At 42.3% G+C, this 16,979-nt stretch overlaps 1 protein-coding gene across 5 annotated transcripts in view; it reads left to right on the plus strand.

Moving 5' to 3' along the window:
• Positions 1-1,252: 1,252 nt before the first annotated feature.
• USP45 (ubiquitin specific peptidase 45) overlaps positions 1,253-16,979 on the plus strand; it is a 73,094-nt gene continuing 57,367 nt past the window's right edge. For 3 of the 5 annotated variants that reach the window (XR_013382964.1, XM_077902986.1, XM_077902989.1), the window contains exons 1-5: positions 1,253-1,388; positions 6,338-6,447; positions 10,564-10,736; positions 12,067-12,170; positions 16,614-16,714. Coding sequence is in view for 4 of the 5 variants with exons in the window: in XM_077902986.1 (XP_077759112.1) it covers positions 6,348-6,447; positions 10,564-10,736; positions 12,067-12,170; positions 16,614-16,714 (478 nt within the window). In the remaining variant the exon portion in view is untranslated. The remainder of the gene's footprint in view (positions 1,389-6,337; positions 6,448-10,563; positions 10,737-12,066; positions 12,171-16,613; positions 16,715-16,979) is intronic. The other 2 variants (XM_077902987.1, XM_077902988.1) reach the window with 2 other exon arrangements.

Below are 16,979 nucleotides of genomic sequence, written 5' to 3' on the forward strand. Positions count from 1 at the left end.
GAACGCAGGCGCCCCGCGAGCCGGCCCGCCCCTGCCCCGCCCCGGGTGCACCACCTCCAGGCCACCGCCGCCTCTGTGGGGCGGGCACACGAGGCCCCCCATGCCCCGCCCACCCCGGGTGCTGCACCCCCAGGGCACGGCCCCTCCGCCGCTCCCGTGGGGAGGTCACACGAGGCGCCCCATGCCCCGCCCACCCACGGTGCTGCACCCCCAGGGCACGGCCCCTCCGCCGCCCCCGTGGGGAGGTCACACGAGGCGCCCCATGCCCCGCCCACCCCGGGTGCTGCACCCCCAGGGCACGGCCCCTCCGCCGCTCCCGTGGGGAGGTCACACGAGGCGCCCCATGCCCCGCCCACCCCGGGTGCTGCACCCCCAGGGCACGGCCCCTCCGCCGCTCCCGTGGGGAGGTCACACGAGGCGCCCCATGCCCCGCCCACCCCGGGTGCTGCACCCCCAGGGCACGGCCCCTCCGCCGCTCCCGTGGGGAGGTCACACGAGGCCCCCCATGCCCCGCCCACCTCGGGTGCTGCACCCCCAGGGCACGGCCCCTCCGCCGCTCCCGTGGGGAGGTCACACGAGGCGCCCCATGCCCCGCCCACCTCGGGTGCTGCACCCCCAGGGCACGGCCCCTCCGCCGCTCCCGTGGGGAGGTCACACGAGGCGCCCCATGCCCCGCCCACCTCGGGTGCTGCACCCCCAGGGCACGGCCCCTCCGCCGCTCCCGTGGGGAGGTCACACGAGGCGCCCCATGCCCCGCCCACCTCGGGTGCTGCACCCCCAGGGCACGGCCCCTCCGCCGCTCCCGTGGGGCGGGCACACGAGGCCCCCCATGCCCCGCCCACCCCCGTTGCTGCACCCCCAGGGCACGGCCCCTCCGCCGCTCCCGTGGGGCGGGCACACGAGGCCCCCCATGCCCCGCCCACCCCCGTTGCTGCACCCCCAGGGCACGGCCCCTCCGCCGCTCCCGTGGGGCGGGCACACGAGGCCCCCCATGCCCCGCCCACCCCGGGTGCTGCACCCCCAGGGCACGGCCCCTCCGCCGCTCCCGTGGGGAGGTCACACGAGGCCCCCCATGCCCCGCCCACCCCCGTTGCTGCACCCCCAGGGCACGGCCCCTCCGCCGCTCCCGTGGGGCGGGCACACGAGGCCCCCCATGCCCCGCCCACCCCCGTTGCTGCACCCCCAGGGCACGGCCCCTCCGCCGCTCCCGTGGGGCGGGCACACGAGGCCCCCCATGCCCCGCCCACCCCGGGTGCTGCACCCCCAGGGCACGGCCCCTCCGCCGCTCCCGTGGGGCGCGCACACACGAGGCCCCGCCCTGCCGGCCCGAGGTCGGCCGCGCAGGCGCAGTGCCTCCCGGTTGTAGTCGCGGCGGCCCGGCCGGCGTGGTGAGTCCGGGTTGCGGTGCTGGGGTCGCTGCAGCGTCTGGGTCTCCGCCGGTTCTGCCCAGCGCCTGGTGGCAGGACGGGCCTGGGCGAGCCCCCTCGGCGCTCCCGCCTCCGCGAGCCCGGGGGGCTCCAGGCGGTCGCCGGGGGCCGCGCGCGTGCGGCGGGGCTGGGCGGCGGCCGAGGGTGTTTGGGCGGGAGGGGCCCGCGGGGGGGGCCGGGCCTCCGCCTGCTCGGACCCCGGCGCCGCCGACTGCCTTCCCGCCTCCCTCCCGCGCGCCCTCCTCGCCGCCCATTTTCTCTTGAGGAACTTGGGGTGCTGGCAGTAGGCGCCTTGGAGACGGGCTGCCGGGGGCCTGCCGGGGTCTCGATCCCCGTGCACCGCCCACGGGCTCGGCGACCTCTGCAAGCCCCTTGCCCTCTGTGTGTCTGTTTCCAGTGTGTACGGGGGGGCAGTAATAGTGACCTGCCTCGTAAGGTGGTTGTGATCCAGTGGGACAGTGTCTTTGAGGTGCGTGGAGCCGAGCGTGATGCACAGCAGAAGTATGTAAGTGCTGTTCATCTTTCTGAGCCTGGTACCGAACGGAGAGTTGTGTCCTCCCCGCGCTGAAGATGGTTACCCAACAGTCCAAGGGTGGGGGAAAAGTTGTTTTATTTGTTTGAGACTATGGGCTTCTGTTTGTATAGCATGTTTTTGAATTTTAATTTATTTAATTTATTTTTTTTTTAAGATTTTATTTAGTTGAGAGAGAGAGAGCATGAGTAGGGTGGAGAGGAAAAGCAGACCCCCCCGCTGAGCAGGGAGCCTGAGGTGGGGCTGGATCCCAGGACACTGGGATCATGAGTGGAAGGCAGAGGCTTAAGGCCTAGAGCCACTCAGGCACCCCAGTATGGTTTTTTTTTTTTTTTTATTTTTTAAATCAAACATTTCTAAACAATTCAGTTGCACATCTTACAGCAGAGAAAAGACATGTTAGAGAAATACTGAAGTTGAAAGCTGGAAAGATTTGTTTGGGAAACCGCATGAAAGAAAGGGCCAGAACTTATTTGTCCTGGAAAGAATAAACCTACCAGGCCTGAGACGGCTATCCTTAGAAAGATCCTCTTGCAAGCCTACACCTTGTTTGGCGTCTGGGAACAATATAGTTTATCCCTTGCACTACTGTTTGTGTTGAAGTCACCAGCCCCCAGAAAAAACCCTGGCCTGTGAGTCTGTAATGGGCTTCCCTGGGCAGAAACATTGCACAGACATTGCTGGATTTTCCTCACTGAGGAGAAAGAATGCGCTCTGTTTGACCCTTTCTGGGAGGAAGAGGACATAAGGAAGCCTACACATGGATTCCTGCAAACTTCACCTGTGTCTTTTTCCATTATGCTCAGGTTGTATGTCCATACTGCCTTGCTGTAATAAAAGTTAGCCATGAGTACAACTACATGCCGAGTCCTGTGAGTCCTTCCAGTGAATCTTCAAATGTGAGGGTGGTCTTGGAACTCCCCAGATGCAATATTGGTGATAGGAAGTACTTGAAGATCTAAATAATTGGATTTTAATTTTGTCTCTTTCTGCCTAAAAAGGAAAGAAAAAGAGAGCTATACAGATACATGCTGAATAGTGGGTTACCGTCCAAAGTTATATCTATGTTTAGACATACTGCAAGTGTCAGAAAAATCACTAGAAATTGACTATGTGGCCAAGTTAAGTCACTGTCTTTTACAGACCTTTTATAGAATGTAGGTCAAATACCTGGTTCTTTTTGTTATTCTGCAAGCACTATCTATGTGTCGCTGCCTGTCTTTATCAAGAGGTGATTTGAGAAGCTGGGGAAAGGTATGAGCAGTTTCCAGGAGCCATTTTTTTCCCCTGGATTCTTTTAGTTACACCTATATTTTCAGGACATCAAGTTGAAATAGTTGGAGGGAAGTCGGTAAGTTTGGCGGTGGAAAGATGACATTTGCCATCTGATTATATCTTTTTTCCCTCAGTAAAGCAGAAGACTAGATACTCTCTTGAGAAGTAGGGAGATGGAGATTTATTTATTTATTCATTTTTAAAGGTTTGGGAGAATGAGGAAGGTTTCAGATGGCTGTGTGAGGAGTAAGTAAGTAGGTTTGCCAGGAAGTGTAGTATATAATGGCATGTCTTGATCCATTTGAGATTGAGATTGAGATTATGAATTTGGTGGACCCAATCTGCTTTCTTACAAGATTTTCTCCAGCCTGTTTGGATGCAGACATGGTGAAAGTGTTTAATTGGGTTCATTTAGGTTTGGGGTTGTTTTTTTTAATATTTTATTTATTAAAAAAAGATTTTATTTATTTATTCATGAAAGACACAGAGAGAGGCAGAGACCTAGGCAGAGGGAGAAGCAGGCTCCCTGCAGGGAGCCCGATGTGGGACTCGATCCCAGGACCCTGGCATCACCATCTGTTACCATACAACATTATTACAATATTTTTGAGTATATTCCCTATACGATACTTTTCATCTCCATGACTTATTTATTTTATAACTGGAAGTTTGTAACTCTTAATCTTATCTATTATAAAATCTATAAGATTTTATTTATTTATTCATGAGAGACACACGGAGAGAGGCAGAGACCTAGGCAGAGGGAGACGCAGGCTCCCTGCTGGGAGCCTGATGCAGGACTCTATTCTAGGACCCCAGGATCACCACCGGAGCTGAAGGCAGATGCTCAACTACTGAGCCACCCAGGGGCCCCTAGGTTTGGAGTTCTGTTAGAGGAGTGATGTGGTAGTCTTTAAGGCTGTGCACACGTGTTTTGTCCTTCTGTGTACATAGTAAGGTTGCATTCTTTGTACACAGCCCACATCCTACCCCCTACTCATGTCCACTTGAAGTTAAATGTGCCATATGACTTGCTTGGACTGCTAAAATGTGAGGAGACGTGACATACATCATGTCCGAGTGAAACTTTAAGACCCAGCACTCCATTTGCTACTTCCCCATCTCCCTGCCTTGCTATAGTGATCATGGAAGCACGTGGTGAGATGCAACCTCTTGTCAGGCTGGGCACTAAATGTGAATAGGATTGGCTGAACAGGCAAAGCTGGAAGAACTCGAATTTGTGATTAGAGAATGGAATACTTGAATTAGTGATTTTGCAAGGTAGGACGGTAAGAGTGAGTGGATGAGGAAGTTTGGAGGGAAAAGGCAGTCAGAAATGAAGTGGTCAAGGAACTCAGAGGCCTTGTGCATCTCTAACCCTGAAGGCCATAATTTGTTGCAGCTCAGTTCAAGAGTGATGACCTCTGGAGTTAAAGAAATGGCTCTTAAAAATGGTAAACGAAAAAGCTCCTTGTGTGGAATAGAAGGCCTCTGCCTCTCTCTCTCTGTCTCTCATGAATATTCTGAATCAAGATTCAGAATTTAGGGCACCTGCTCAGTGGTTGAGCGTCTGCCTTTGGCTCAGGTTGTGATCCTGGGGTTCTAGGATTGAGTTCCGCATCAGGCTCCTTGTGGGGAGCTTGCTTTTCTCTCTCTGTCTCTGCCTCTCTCTAAATAAAATCTTAAAGGAAAAAAAAATTCAGGATTTATTTCTGTATTCATTTTTAAAGATTTATTTATTTTAGAGAGAGAGCATGTACACAAACACACGGAGAGACAGAGGAAGAGGGAGAGGATATCAAACAGACTTCCCACTGAGTGGAGCCTGGCATGGGGCCGAATCCCATGACCCTGAGATCATGACCTGAACCAAAATCAAGAATCGGACGCTTAACTGACTGAGCCACCCAGGCACCCCAAGATTCAGAATTTATTATTGAGTTGAAAGTTTCTTGATCAATAAAAAGCAAATAAACAAATAGCTATGAAAATTGCAGTGTAGCTTAGCCATAGAACAGATGATATTAGGTAGGATTTAGGCAGAGACTCCAAATACAGTGGTTTGAAAAGATGCTTAATCTTTAATCTAAAATCTTAACAATTGGGCAGCCCGGGTAGCTCAGTGATTTAGCGTTGCCTTCAGCCCAGGGCGAGGTCCTGGAGACCCGGGTTCGAGTCCCATATTGGGCTCCCTGCATGGAGTCTGGCTGTGTCTCTCCCTCTCTCTGTGTCTCTCATGAATAAATAAATAAAATCTTTAAAAATAATTAAATAAAATCTTAACAATTAATTTTGGGTTTTTAAGAAACAGAAAGGACAGAGGTAAGTAACACCATGAAGAAAGAAACAAATTAAGTGTGGGGCGTTATACAACCTTGCTATTGAAAGTATGGTCTCTGGAGGCACAAAGATACATGCTCTTTGCAACTTACTTTGAAGTAGTTCAGCAAAAACAAGTAAATATATTCACATATTCAGTATCTGTACATACTGATATTTAGATAAAACAAATAGGGCAAAATGTTCTAGATGTGGATTCTAGGTAATAAGCATATGGGTGTTTATTATATTCTATTAACTTTTCTGGATGTTTAAGTGTTTTCATAATAAAAATGTGGGGGAAAGCCTCACCCCCCCCCAAAAAAATGCTGCAGCTTAAAACAATTTATTTCTCTCTCAGTAGTTCAGTGCTGGGTCATATAGTGCAGATAGGCTGGCTCTGCTGTGCTGGGCACCTGGCTTCCTTCCCTGCCCCATTGTGGCTTTTCCAATTTCTACTAATTTCCTAGCTAGTGGGGTGGGAGAAAGGGCAAGGGGAGCACAAGACCCAGAAGCAGCATTTATTCCCTTGGTCAAAACTTTAGTTTTGTCATTCACCTGGACATCATCTAGGGAGTAGTTGGCAAAAGTCAAGTATGTGCATTTGTATTTTGGTTTAATAAAGATTTCTTTGGTTACATCTAATGTTCTCTTCTTCTGTTAATGTACCAAGCCAACTAAAATTGAAGTCATTTCCATTTTAATATACATGAAGTAAAATACCTAAAATTTTAGTTTTGAGGATTAAAATGTATTCATTTCACCCTACCCCCAACCTTTTCAGTAAATAACAGATGCGGGTGAAAGAGCCTTCCAAAGCTTTGCCTGAGAAAGCCAAAAGAAATAAAAGGCCTGCTATACCTCGTGATGAAGACTCTTCAGACGACATTCCTGGTAAATTGTCATATCTGGCATCCCAAATAGCACTGGGGGAAATAACCATCTATGTTTTTCATCAATAAATCCTTTATTCTTTATTTTTACTCTTTTCTATATGAACTTTTATCTATTTTTTATTTTTAAGATTTTAAAAAAGATTTTATTTATTTATTTGACAGAGAGAGCACAAGTAGGGGGAGCAGCAGGTAGCAAAGAGCACGACGACATGGGGCTCGATCCCAGGACATTGGGATCATGACCTGAGCTGAAAGCAGACACTTAACCACCCAGGAGTCCCCTGCATGAAATTTTAAATCACCTTGTCTAGTTCCAAAATCCTGTTGATGTTTTTATTGAGATTTTGTCTAGTTTCTAAAATAACTTAAAATTAGCATCTTTTTGTTTTCACATTTCTCATGGCCTGTTAAAGCCAGGCCTTTCAAGCCTGGGAGAAGATTCTGGGGAGCTGCTGGCTTCAGGCCTGCTTTTTTCCTGAGCTTCGTGCCTTCCATTTCAGCCTCCAAGGATTCTCCCATTCTTTCTCACCAGTTCAGCTCTCCATTTAAAAAGGTGTTTTAAATTTTTATTTCCATTTTTAAGTGTTTTTAACTTGGACAGTGTTTCAGGATAGCTACATTGTTGAGGGAAGTCTGAATTATATCTTTAAACATTTGTTTTATTCTGTGAATATGATTTCTTTCAGGGATCCTGAAAAAAAATGTTCAGGGATGATTCCTATGTTAGATCTTCCTTGCCTGTCTTCTTATTATTTTTTCTCAAATCCTCTAAAACTCCTGCTTCCTTTTCATTTTGTTTGCTCTTTTCATTTTTATCTTTTACAATGTCTTCTGCAGTATTTTTCACTTTCTGCCCTTTTTATTTGTCATCCTTTTTGTGGTTTCATTTATTTTTTCTTTCATTTTTTTCCCTGAGCTCTGCTACTGCTCTTCCTACTGTTTTGCCACCTCGTGCTGGTGCATTTGCTTCTGTTTTGTATTTTTATTTCATGACAGTGATTTCTGTGTCATACGCTTTTCAGTTTTCTTCTATTGCCATAGAGTTTGTGGCTTAGATTTTTCCTTGATTTCTCATTGTAAGTCACCTTTCTTGGGCCAGTTAGTTTTAGAATATTTGTGTGAGGAGGGCCAGGGCACTGTCAGGACCACTGGAGTTTTGAGTGTGAGCTCAGTTAGCTTTTACTCCTTTCCAACTCAACAGGATTACGCAGCCCTGGGTTTTTTGAGAATCCAAAGTATCTCTTCTTCCCGACTGACTTAGAGATGAGACTGTTCCCTGTGAATTTGGCTTTTTGTTTGTTTGTTTGTTTGTTTGTCACTTAGTGAATTAGTAATTGCCTTTTTTGGCTTCTTAAAACAAAACTGGATATAGGGGAGCTCCTGCCAGTGTTGTTGCAGCACAGAGATTTAGGTTTCTGTGCTGTGTTTGCAAAGCATGCAGCGTTCTCTGTGAAATCTGTAGCTGCAGTATGCTCTCTGCTTCCTTCTGTATGCACTCCTCTTTGATCTCTGCTGCGTTGAGGTGGGACCCTTCCACTTAATTTATGACGGGGTCTTGTGGTTTTTCTGAAAAGGAACTCGTTGTTTTTGTTTTCTATTCTTGTTGACCTTAGTTTCTGGAGAATGGGGAAGTGTTGATTTTAGACCATCATTTGCAAACTAGAAGACCTCCCTGTAAAGTTTTTATTAATATTTAAAGTGAAAAACGTGGACATCTTAATTATTGTTTTTGACTTGTTATTGCAAAACAACTATAGGCTTTAATGCATTGTATGTTTTATTCGGGAATCCCTAGAGGACTTATTTGACAGATGAAATTTAGACAATTGTACGTTTTTTTTTAATTTAGACAATTATATGACTAAACAAGTTACAGAAAACTGAGCACAAAAAAATAAATATTTTTTTACATTTCCCTGCTCTTCCTCACAAAAGATTGTGGATGCTATTTAAACGCTGGTTAGCTCTTGTAGGAAGCATCAAACTTTCAAATTTACTTAATAATAAGTGTATATGGTTGAAGCATTTAAATGGTAATAGATTTAATTTAGAGGCCTGAAACCTTTTATCATGAATTCAGTTATCTCTGAATTCATTAACAATTTCAGTTTTATAAGTCTGAATTGCAGAATCAGAGAATAGTTAAGTTGTACCCTGGCCAGATCCCACCCCAGGGATAATACAGAAGATGTATGGAATGATTTTTCCCCTTAGAAATTTAAAATATAAAAACTCAAAGCAATGACATTTAGTAAAGCACTTCTAGGTCCTGTACTGGTATGGTCATCTATCAGCCTTCCCCAGAATCCCCGTTTCTTTAATGGCATGTGTCCTTGCTTTTCAAATATAGGACTTCAGAATTACCCCTTTTATGTCTATTCTTTCAACTTGCTCTTGGTATGAAATTAGAAGTCCTAATCTTTCACCAGATTTACACATAATTTTTATTGAAATTATGTTTCACAAGTCACTTGTCAGGAGTCATATTCTTAGGCTTCAGGATGAAATGGAACTAATGCTTAGCCTCTCTCTAGTTCACTAATTGGTGAAAAGGAGTGCTGCACACTTAGGAAGGGAAGTGGAGGAAGTCAAAATGTACATACTCCTGTTCCCCTCTTCAAGTTAGTCTTTCCCTTTGTTTTTTAATTTTGGCAGAGAGTTGTGGTTTTGGTGTTTGAGATAGTTGAGGTAGAGAAATGGAAATGTTCAGGTATTTGGGAGAAGTGGAAGTGTTATTGTGTCCTTGGGAGAAGAATACAGTTATCTGAAGAAATAAAAACATATTAACTTATTTTGGCCACTTGTCTACACATAGTGGAGTCCCAGTGGGACTCTGTTATAAGGGGTAACTAAGGACCATGCAAAGTCATTTTTTTAAATAATAAATTTATTTTTTATTGGTGTTCAATTTGCCAACATACAGAATAACACCCAGTGCTTGTCCTGTCAAGTGCCCCCCTCAGTGCCCATCACTCATTCACCCCCCACCCCCCACCTTCCTCCCCTTCCACCACCCCTAGTTTGTTTCCCAGAGTTAGGAGTCTTTATGTTCTGTCTCCCTTTCTGATATTTCCTACCCATTGCTTCTCCCTTCCCTTCTATTTCCTTTCACTATTATTTATATTCCCCAAATGAATCAGAACATATAATGTTTGTCCTTCTCCAATTGACTCATTTCACTCAGCACAATACCCTCCAGTTCCATCCACGTTGAAGCAAATGGTGGGTATTTGTCATTTCTAATGGCTGAGTAATATTCCATTGTATACATAAACCACATCTTCTTTATCCATTCATCACAAAGTCATTTGTTATTTGGTAGTATTCATTAAGGAGAGTTCTTGTTCCTGTAAATTATGCCATTGTTTGTTCCTCTCTCCTTTCTCCCTATAGTGATGAAAATAGCTTGAGAGCAGAGGTAGGCTCTGTGGAATAATTTTATGTATGTATCTTAATGAGAAGAAAATGTATTAAAAAATGCTTGGCATAGTAGCTGCTCAGTAAATAATCTACTTTATTTGTTAAACTTTTTATTTTTGAACTAATTAACAGGAAGCTTCAAAAAGATATACAAGGGGGTCCCATTCATTCTTCACCCAGCCTCTCCTGATTTAACATCTTGTATTTCTATAGTACACTATCAAAACCAGGGAAATGACATCAGTACAATCCTTAAAGCTTATTCTGATTCCACCAGATATGCAAGGCCTCGTGTGTGTGCGTTTGTGTGTGTGTGTGTGTGTGTGTGTGTGTGCCTGTCTGTGTGGGTATAATTCTGTGCACTTTTATTACATGTATAGTTTTGTATAATCATCACAATTGAGATACCTGACTGTACCATCACCATTTCAAGGGTTACCTGTTTATAGCCACACTCCCTGCTCTCCATCCATAGTCCATAGCAGCCACAGATTTGTTCTTCAACTCTGTAATTATGTTATTTCAAGAATGCCTTATAAATGGAACCATGCAGTAGTATCCTTTTGAGTTACTTTTTTTTTTAAATCTCTTTCCTTTTTAGTTACAGCATTTTAATGCTATTGACTTTTGCTTACTGATGATAGCACTTTGGTTTAGTAAAGAAAATGTTCAAATTTTGTTTTGTCTTATTCAGTAGGTTTTACTTGCCAGCATATAAGTCATGCTATCAGTGTGAATCATGTGAAGAAAGCAATAGCTGAGAATGTGTGGTCAGTTTGCTCAGAATGTTTAAAAGAAAGAAGATTCTGTGATGGGCAGCCAGTACTTCCCTCTGACGTTTGGTTGTGCCTCAAGTGTGGATTTCAGGTTAGAAAAGTGATTTTTATCTGTGAGTTTGTCTTAGATATTTTTCTTCTATGCTTATTGTGAGTTGGACTGTTGGTAATGTTTAGAACTTAAGATAAATTTATTCCATGTTTAGATAGAACTCTCCAAGGCTGAACTTAGAAACATTTGTTAAAGCAGAGTAAAATGTATGTTATTTTTAGAAAGTAATCATGTGTGGTATAGAGAAATACTTTGAAAGGGAATCCAACCTACCTGCAGTAGTTCTCATGTCTTACTTGCCTTTACCTATTTGTGTTTACTTAAGAAATGGATCCAAGTTTTTTTACATCTTACTAGATTAATTTTTTTAAAGATTTTATTTATTTATTCATGAGAGATAGAGAGAGAGAGAGAGAGGCAGAGACACAGGCAGAAGGAAGAGCAGGCTCCATGCAGGGAGCCCGACATGGGACTCGATCCTGGGTGTCCAGGATCACAACCTTGGCTGAAGGCAGCACTAAACCACTGAGCCACCCGGGCTCATTAGATTAATTTTTTTTTCTATGAAAAGATTTTTTTCAAAACAAATTTTCTGAACAGCTTAGAAGGTATTACTATCTGTAATATCCTTTGAATAACATTTAAGATGTGTATAATTTTTCTAAAATAAGAGGAATCCTTATTATCTCACATGGTTCATAAGTAGGACCACTTCAAGGCTAGTTAATTCAATGAAAAGGACATTGAAAACTGACGTTTCTTCCATTTTTCTCTTGTGCCACTCTCACTTTCATGGCTTTTTATGGCCAAAGATGTTTCATGCATTATTTATCATACAGCAATCCCCAAAGACCAGAAAGAGGGCAAAAAGTACATCCTTTCCCTGTTTTTGTTTTTAAATGTACGAAACTTTCCATGAAACATCTAATAGACTGCCCCTTGAGTCGCATTGGCCAGAACTGGAACTCATTTCTTTACTTACCTGGTGAGGGAAATTACTGGATTGGTCTGAGTCTCAGTAGTTGCCAGTGGGTTTGGGTGGAGATGCGGACAATAGTAGAAAATGTGTGTATAGGAGAAGGGGTCTGCGAGGATGCTCAGTGCCCCACTGAGTGTACACATTTTTAAATAATAGCAAAATGAACTTGACTCGTAATTGTTTTAGGTAAATACCGTATAACAAAAAGCGAATTAGCCTCTTTGCAAGAAATTAAGTTTAATGAAAATCTGTATTACTTTCTGAAACTTTCCCCTTCATGCTTGAAATTAAAAACCAAAACTCAGTATAAGTTTGTATATGATTTAAGTTTTGATTAATTTGAACAAATCTATATGTAGATCATACAAATAACATTCTGTTCCTCTTTAGGGTTGTGGTAGAAACTCAGAGAACCATCATTCACTGAGGCACTACAAGAGTTGGAGAACAGAATCTCACTGTATTACAATTAGTCTGAGCACGTGGGTTATATGGTAAGTTAGATGTTGTTACAACTTGTGTCCACTACAAAAAATACCATTTTCTTTGAGCTTTCCAAGGTAAGATATTTTGAGATGTTATACCAACATATGCCTTTTAGCCTGAACATAACCTGTGGAATGCTTTAAGAAAACTAATATTACCCATAGATATAAAATTTAAATAAGGAAAAATTGAGTCATCCCTCTACATTTTTAAAACCTTTTCTTCATAGGATAAAGAAAACATTCTTCCTAGTTGATTTTTTGTAATGAATTTGCTAATACAGAATTCCAGAGTTCTAGAGAAGGAAGGTGCTTTAAGCAGTCAAGTGGTTTGGTGATTCCCTACAGGGGAAGGGGTAAGCCTGGGCATTTGTAGTTTTGTAAAAACCTCTCAGGTGATTCTACTACTTAATCCTGGCTGGGAACCACATCCAGTGTCTTCATTTTAAATATAAAGACACTGAGTATCATTTACTCTTTTATGGTTACAAAGTAGAAGTCCAGGCACTAAATCAAGTCTTTTGATTTGCTAGTTTCTTTCCAGCATACCACACTGGCTTCAGTGGTATAAGTGGATACTGTATCAAAAAGCTTCGCATATATTTTACAATAAACTTTTCTTTTTTATATATGTATTTATCCAACAGAAATTTTCTAAATGGAATCTATAGATTCCTATAGATTCCTTGAATGAATTTGCAAAAGTTTTCAAGTTTTCCTTGAAAAGAGATTTTCAAGTTGTTTTTTTTAAGATTTTATTTATTTATTCATGAGAGACACAGAGAAAGAGGCAGAGACATAGACAGAGGAAGAAGCAGGCCCCATGCAGGGAGCCCGACATGGGACTCCAGGATCATGCCCTGAGCCAAAGGCAGACGCTCAACCACTGAGCCACCCAGGCGTCCCAAGAGATTTTCAATTTTAAGACAAAAAAATCTTAACTCTGTGTTTTCACTTCTGGGTTCTAAAATTTATATAACGATATTTTGGCTTACAGAACAGATAATCATAATTTGTGGCACAGGTCACGTACTTGCTGCATATGTTTTTGTTTTGGTTGGCCCCAAGTAATAATACTGCGGAGAAGGAGGAAAGCTTGGAGATAGCTTACTCTGTGCATGATACACTGGAGCCTGAGGGAGAGGAGGATGATGCCATAGTGTGGCAGCTTAGGAAATATTTCTCTGTAGTCTGAAGAGAGCAGTGGTCTTAAACAATGGGGCACATCACAATCACCAGGAAGGCTTGTTAAAATAGATTGCTGGGCCTCAGCCTGGAGATTCTGATTTAGTAGTTCCTGGGTAGGGCCTAAGTATCTGCATTTCTAACAAGTTCCTAGGTGTTGCCAATGCTGCTGGTCTGGGGACCACAGTTTGAGGACCACAGGAATAGAGGAAGGTAGAGGGAGAATTGAGTCACACCTGTTAGAATAGGCTGATTTCAAGTGAGCCTGTATCAGAACTTCTATTGTGGCTCATAGGACCACATCATGGTATGAATGATGATATAATTTCAGCAAAAACAAAACCAAAAAAACCCCCTTACCTAGCACAATAGTGTTGTTAATTTTAACACTATTGATTTTATAATTTTGTTTTTATGCTTAATTGTATAATTTTGCTTTCATAGATACATAGAGTTATAAGGATGACCGATTTATTGATCATTTTGTGAGAATGAGATTTCTATGATAATGAAAATAATTTAAGTCACATTTGGGGGTCTGTAAAATTATTTTCCATTCTAAGGAAGAAATTCAAGTTGGTCACTTGTATTTACAGAAATTTAAAGTTTGGGACTATTTTCTTTTTCCCATCTAATTCTTGAACCTTAAAAAGTTTAACAGTTATATTGTTATATAGAACTCTTTAATTTTTTAAAAAAGATTTTTATTCATTTATTCATGAGAGACATAGAGAGAAAGGCAGAGACAGAGTCAGAGGGAGAAGCAGGTGCCCCACAAGGACCTGATGCGGGATTTGATCCTAGGACCCAGGATCACAACCTGAGCCAAAGGAGGATGCTTAACCCCTGAGCTACCCAGGCATCCCTAGAGCTGTTTAATTTTTTTTAAGATGTTATTTATTTATTCATGAGAGACACACAGACAGAAAGAGGCAGAGACATAGGCAGAGGGAGAAGCAGGCTCTATGCAGGGAGCCTGACATGGGACTCGATCCTGGGGCTCTGGGATCACTCCCTGGGCCGAAGGCAGGCGCTAACCTACTGAGCCACCCAGGGATCCCTGAGCTGTTTAATTTTAAGATGATAATATTCTTTTGGTTGTTGTGAGGAATTAAACCAGAAAATGCATGTAAGGCATTTATAGCAAGTAGATGCTCAATTACATTTTTTTTTGTTATTTCTAATGGAAACAAAATTAATTTATGTTGTGCTGTCCTCTTTTCTTCAAATTCACTGCTATTGTGTTTTTTTAATTTACATTTTCTTTTTGTACTCTTCAAAGTTACAATATATTTTATACTGAATAAAAATTAGATTGCAATGTCAATAAAAATTTCTTGACATTTCAATATTTTGCAAATGAGCAATTTTTGCTAGTTTGGGCAATAATTACATTAGTAAATTTTTTTTTTTTTTTTTTTTTTTACATTAGTAAATTTTGAGCATTTATTATAGTGTAAGCCTGGTAATTCTAATTACATTATTTGAATTCCATCATGGTCTGTTAGAAAAGATGTTTTAGGAATGTTTTCCGTGACTTGTTTCCTTCACAGATTTATCTATATGAATCTATGTATTTCTGTGTGCAAGTGATAGAGTAATACTTGTATTTTGAGTAAGAATAAATATTTGAATTTTGAGTGCTGTTTAGAAAAGAACCCCCCCAAAAAAGAAAAGAAACTCAAATCTAATTTATAGATTTCTAATCTATAGGTTCTAATCTCAGAACCACTAGTAATTATAAGATTGTGACTATGTAAGGTGATGCTGCTATAACACATATTTTAAAACACTTTTAATACATTCAAATATATGTTTTTATTTGACCATTGGATCTTATGAAGATAAAGGAAACAGGTAATAAGAATACATAGAAAAAATTTTTATTAATACTAAATGCACTAATGAGTAAACTTATGGAGGGCAGTTTTCTAAAAAGGAATGTGCTTTTAAAAATCTCTTTGGGGGCAGCCCCGGTAGCACAACGGTTTGGAGCCGCTTGTAGCCTGGGGTGTGATCCTGGAGACCCGGGATCGAGTCCCGCATTGGGCTCCCTGCATAGAGCCTGCTTCTCCCTCTGTCTGTGTCTCTGCCCCTCTCTCTCTGTGTCTATGAATAAATAAATAAAATCTTTAAAAAAATAAAAATAAAAATCTCTTTGGGAACTTTCTCTTCCCACCTAAGCCCCAAAGAAAATAAAACACTTACCCAGTCTTCCCCATCTCTACAAGTGGCATCTCCATCACTTAAGTATTCAAGCCAGAAGCCTAGCAGTTACTTTATTTCCCTTTTTATCTTGTTTTATTTTTTAATCCTTGAACAAAAGTGAACAAAATGATATAGTGAAATCCTCTATACCCACCACCCAGCTTTAAACATTCCCAACTCACAGCAAGTCTTCTTTCTTCTAGACCAGAATTTCTCAATCTCAGTGCTGTCGTCATTTGAGGTGATAATTCTTTGCTGTGAGAGGACCATCCTGTACATCAAAGGATGTTTAGCACGGTCTACCTTGTGGATACCAGTAGCAGCTTCCCCAGTTCTAACAACCAAAATGTCTCAAAACATTCCCACATGTTCCCTAGGGAGCAAAATTGCTCCTGTTTGAGAATCATGGACTTACCCCACATCCACTTCCCCCTTTCCATGGCAATTATTTTATACTTCCCCGTTTCTACCTGAAATATGTGTAAAGTAGATCTGTTCATTTTTCTCCAGATCTACTGCTTTTACCCTGATCTACCTGCTTCTGTTCCTGATTTCCTCCATCTGACATTAGTCAGAGTGATGTTTTTAAAATATAGATTGGGGGCACCTGGGTGGCTTAGTGATTGAGCAGCTGTCTTCAGTTCAGGGCATGATCCCGGGGGCTTGGGATCGAGTCCCGAATCAGCTCCCTGCAGGAAGCCTGCTTCTCCCTCTGCTTATATCTCTGCCTCTCTCTGTGTCTCTCATGAAAAAATTAATTAAAAATATTTTTAAAAAAATAAAATAAAATATAAATTGGATCACATCACTTCCCTGCTTAAAGATTTCCTCATGGCTTTCCATTACACTTGGGATAAAGTATCAAAACTTTATTTCGAATGATAGGCTCTGTATGAACTGTCTTCTCTAGAATTACCTGATGCCTCACTCTAAATATACTCTCCCCTGCCATTTCAAGACAAGATTGGATAATTATCAACTTTATTACTTTATTACCTGGTGTACAACATTAATGAACATGCTTTCATAATATTTGCTTACATATTTATATTTTTTCAGGTGTTATGAATGTGATGAAAAACTATCAACACATTGTAATAAGAAGGTTTTGGCTCAAACAGTTGATTTTCTCCAGAAACATGTTTCTAAAACACAAACAAGTAAGTTAAGCAGTTGCTAAAGAAATTTGTATTAAAAAAAATTAACAAAAAAAGAAATTTGTATTAAAGTATGATATTCTGTATTCATTATAGAGTTTATAAGTTCATAAATAATGCCTTAAATTTTTGCTGTGACCTCTCCACACAAGTGCCATGCATTCCTAAGTAGCAATCTTGTGATGTTATCTTGTGTTGTATTTACATAACTAAAATGAGAAGCTAGAGAGGGTGGTGACTGGATCATGGGCTTCGGAGTCACACAGTG

The sequence above is a fragment of the Canis aureus genome, chromosome 7 (assembly GCF_053574225.1).
Source record: "Canis aureus isolate CA01 chromosome 7, VMU_Caureus_v.1.0, whole genome shotgun sequence".
NCBI lineage: Eukaryota > Metazoa > Chordata > Mammalia > Carnivora > Canidae > Canis > Canis aureus.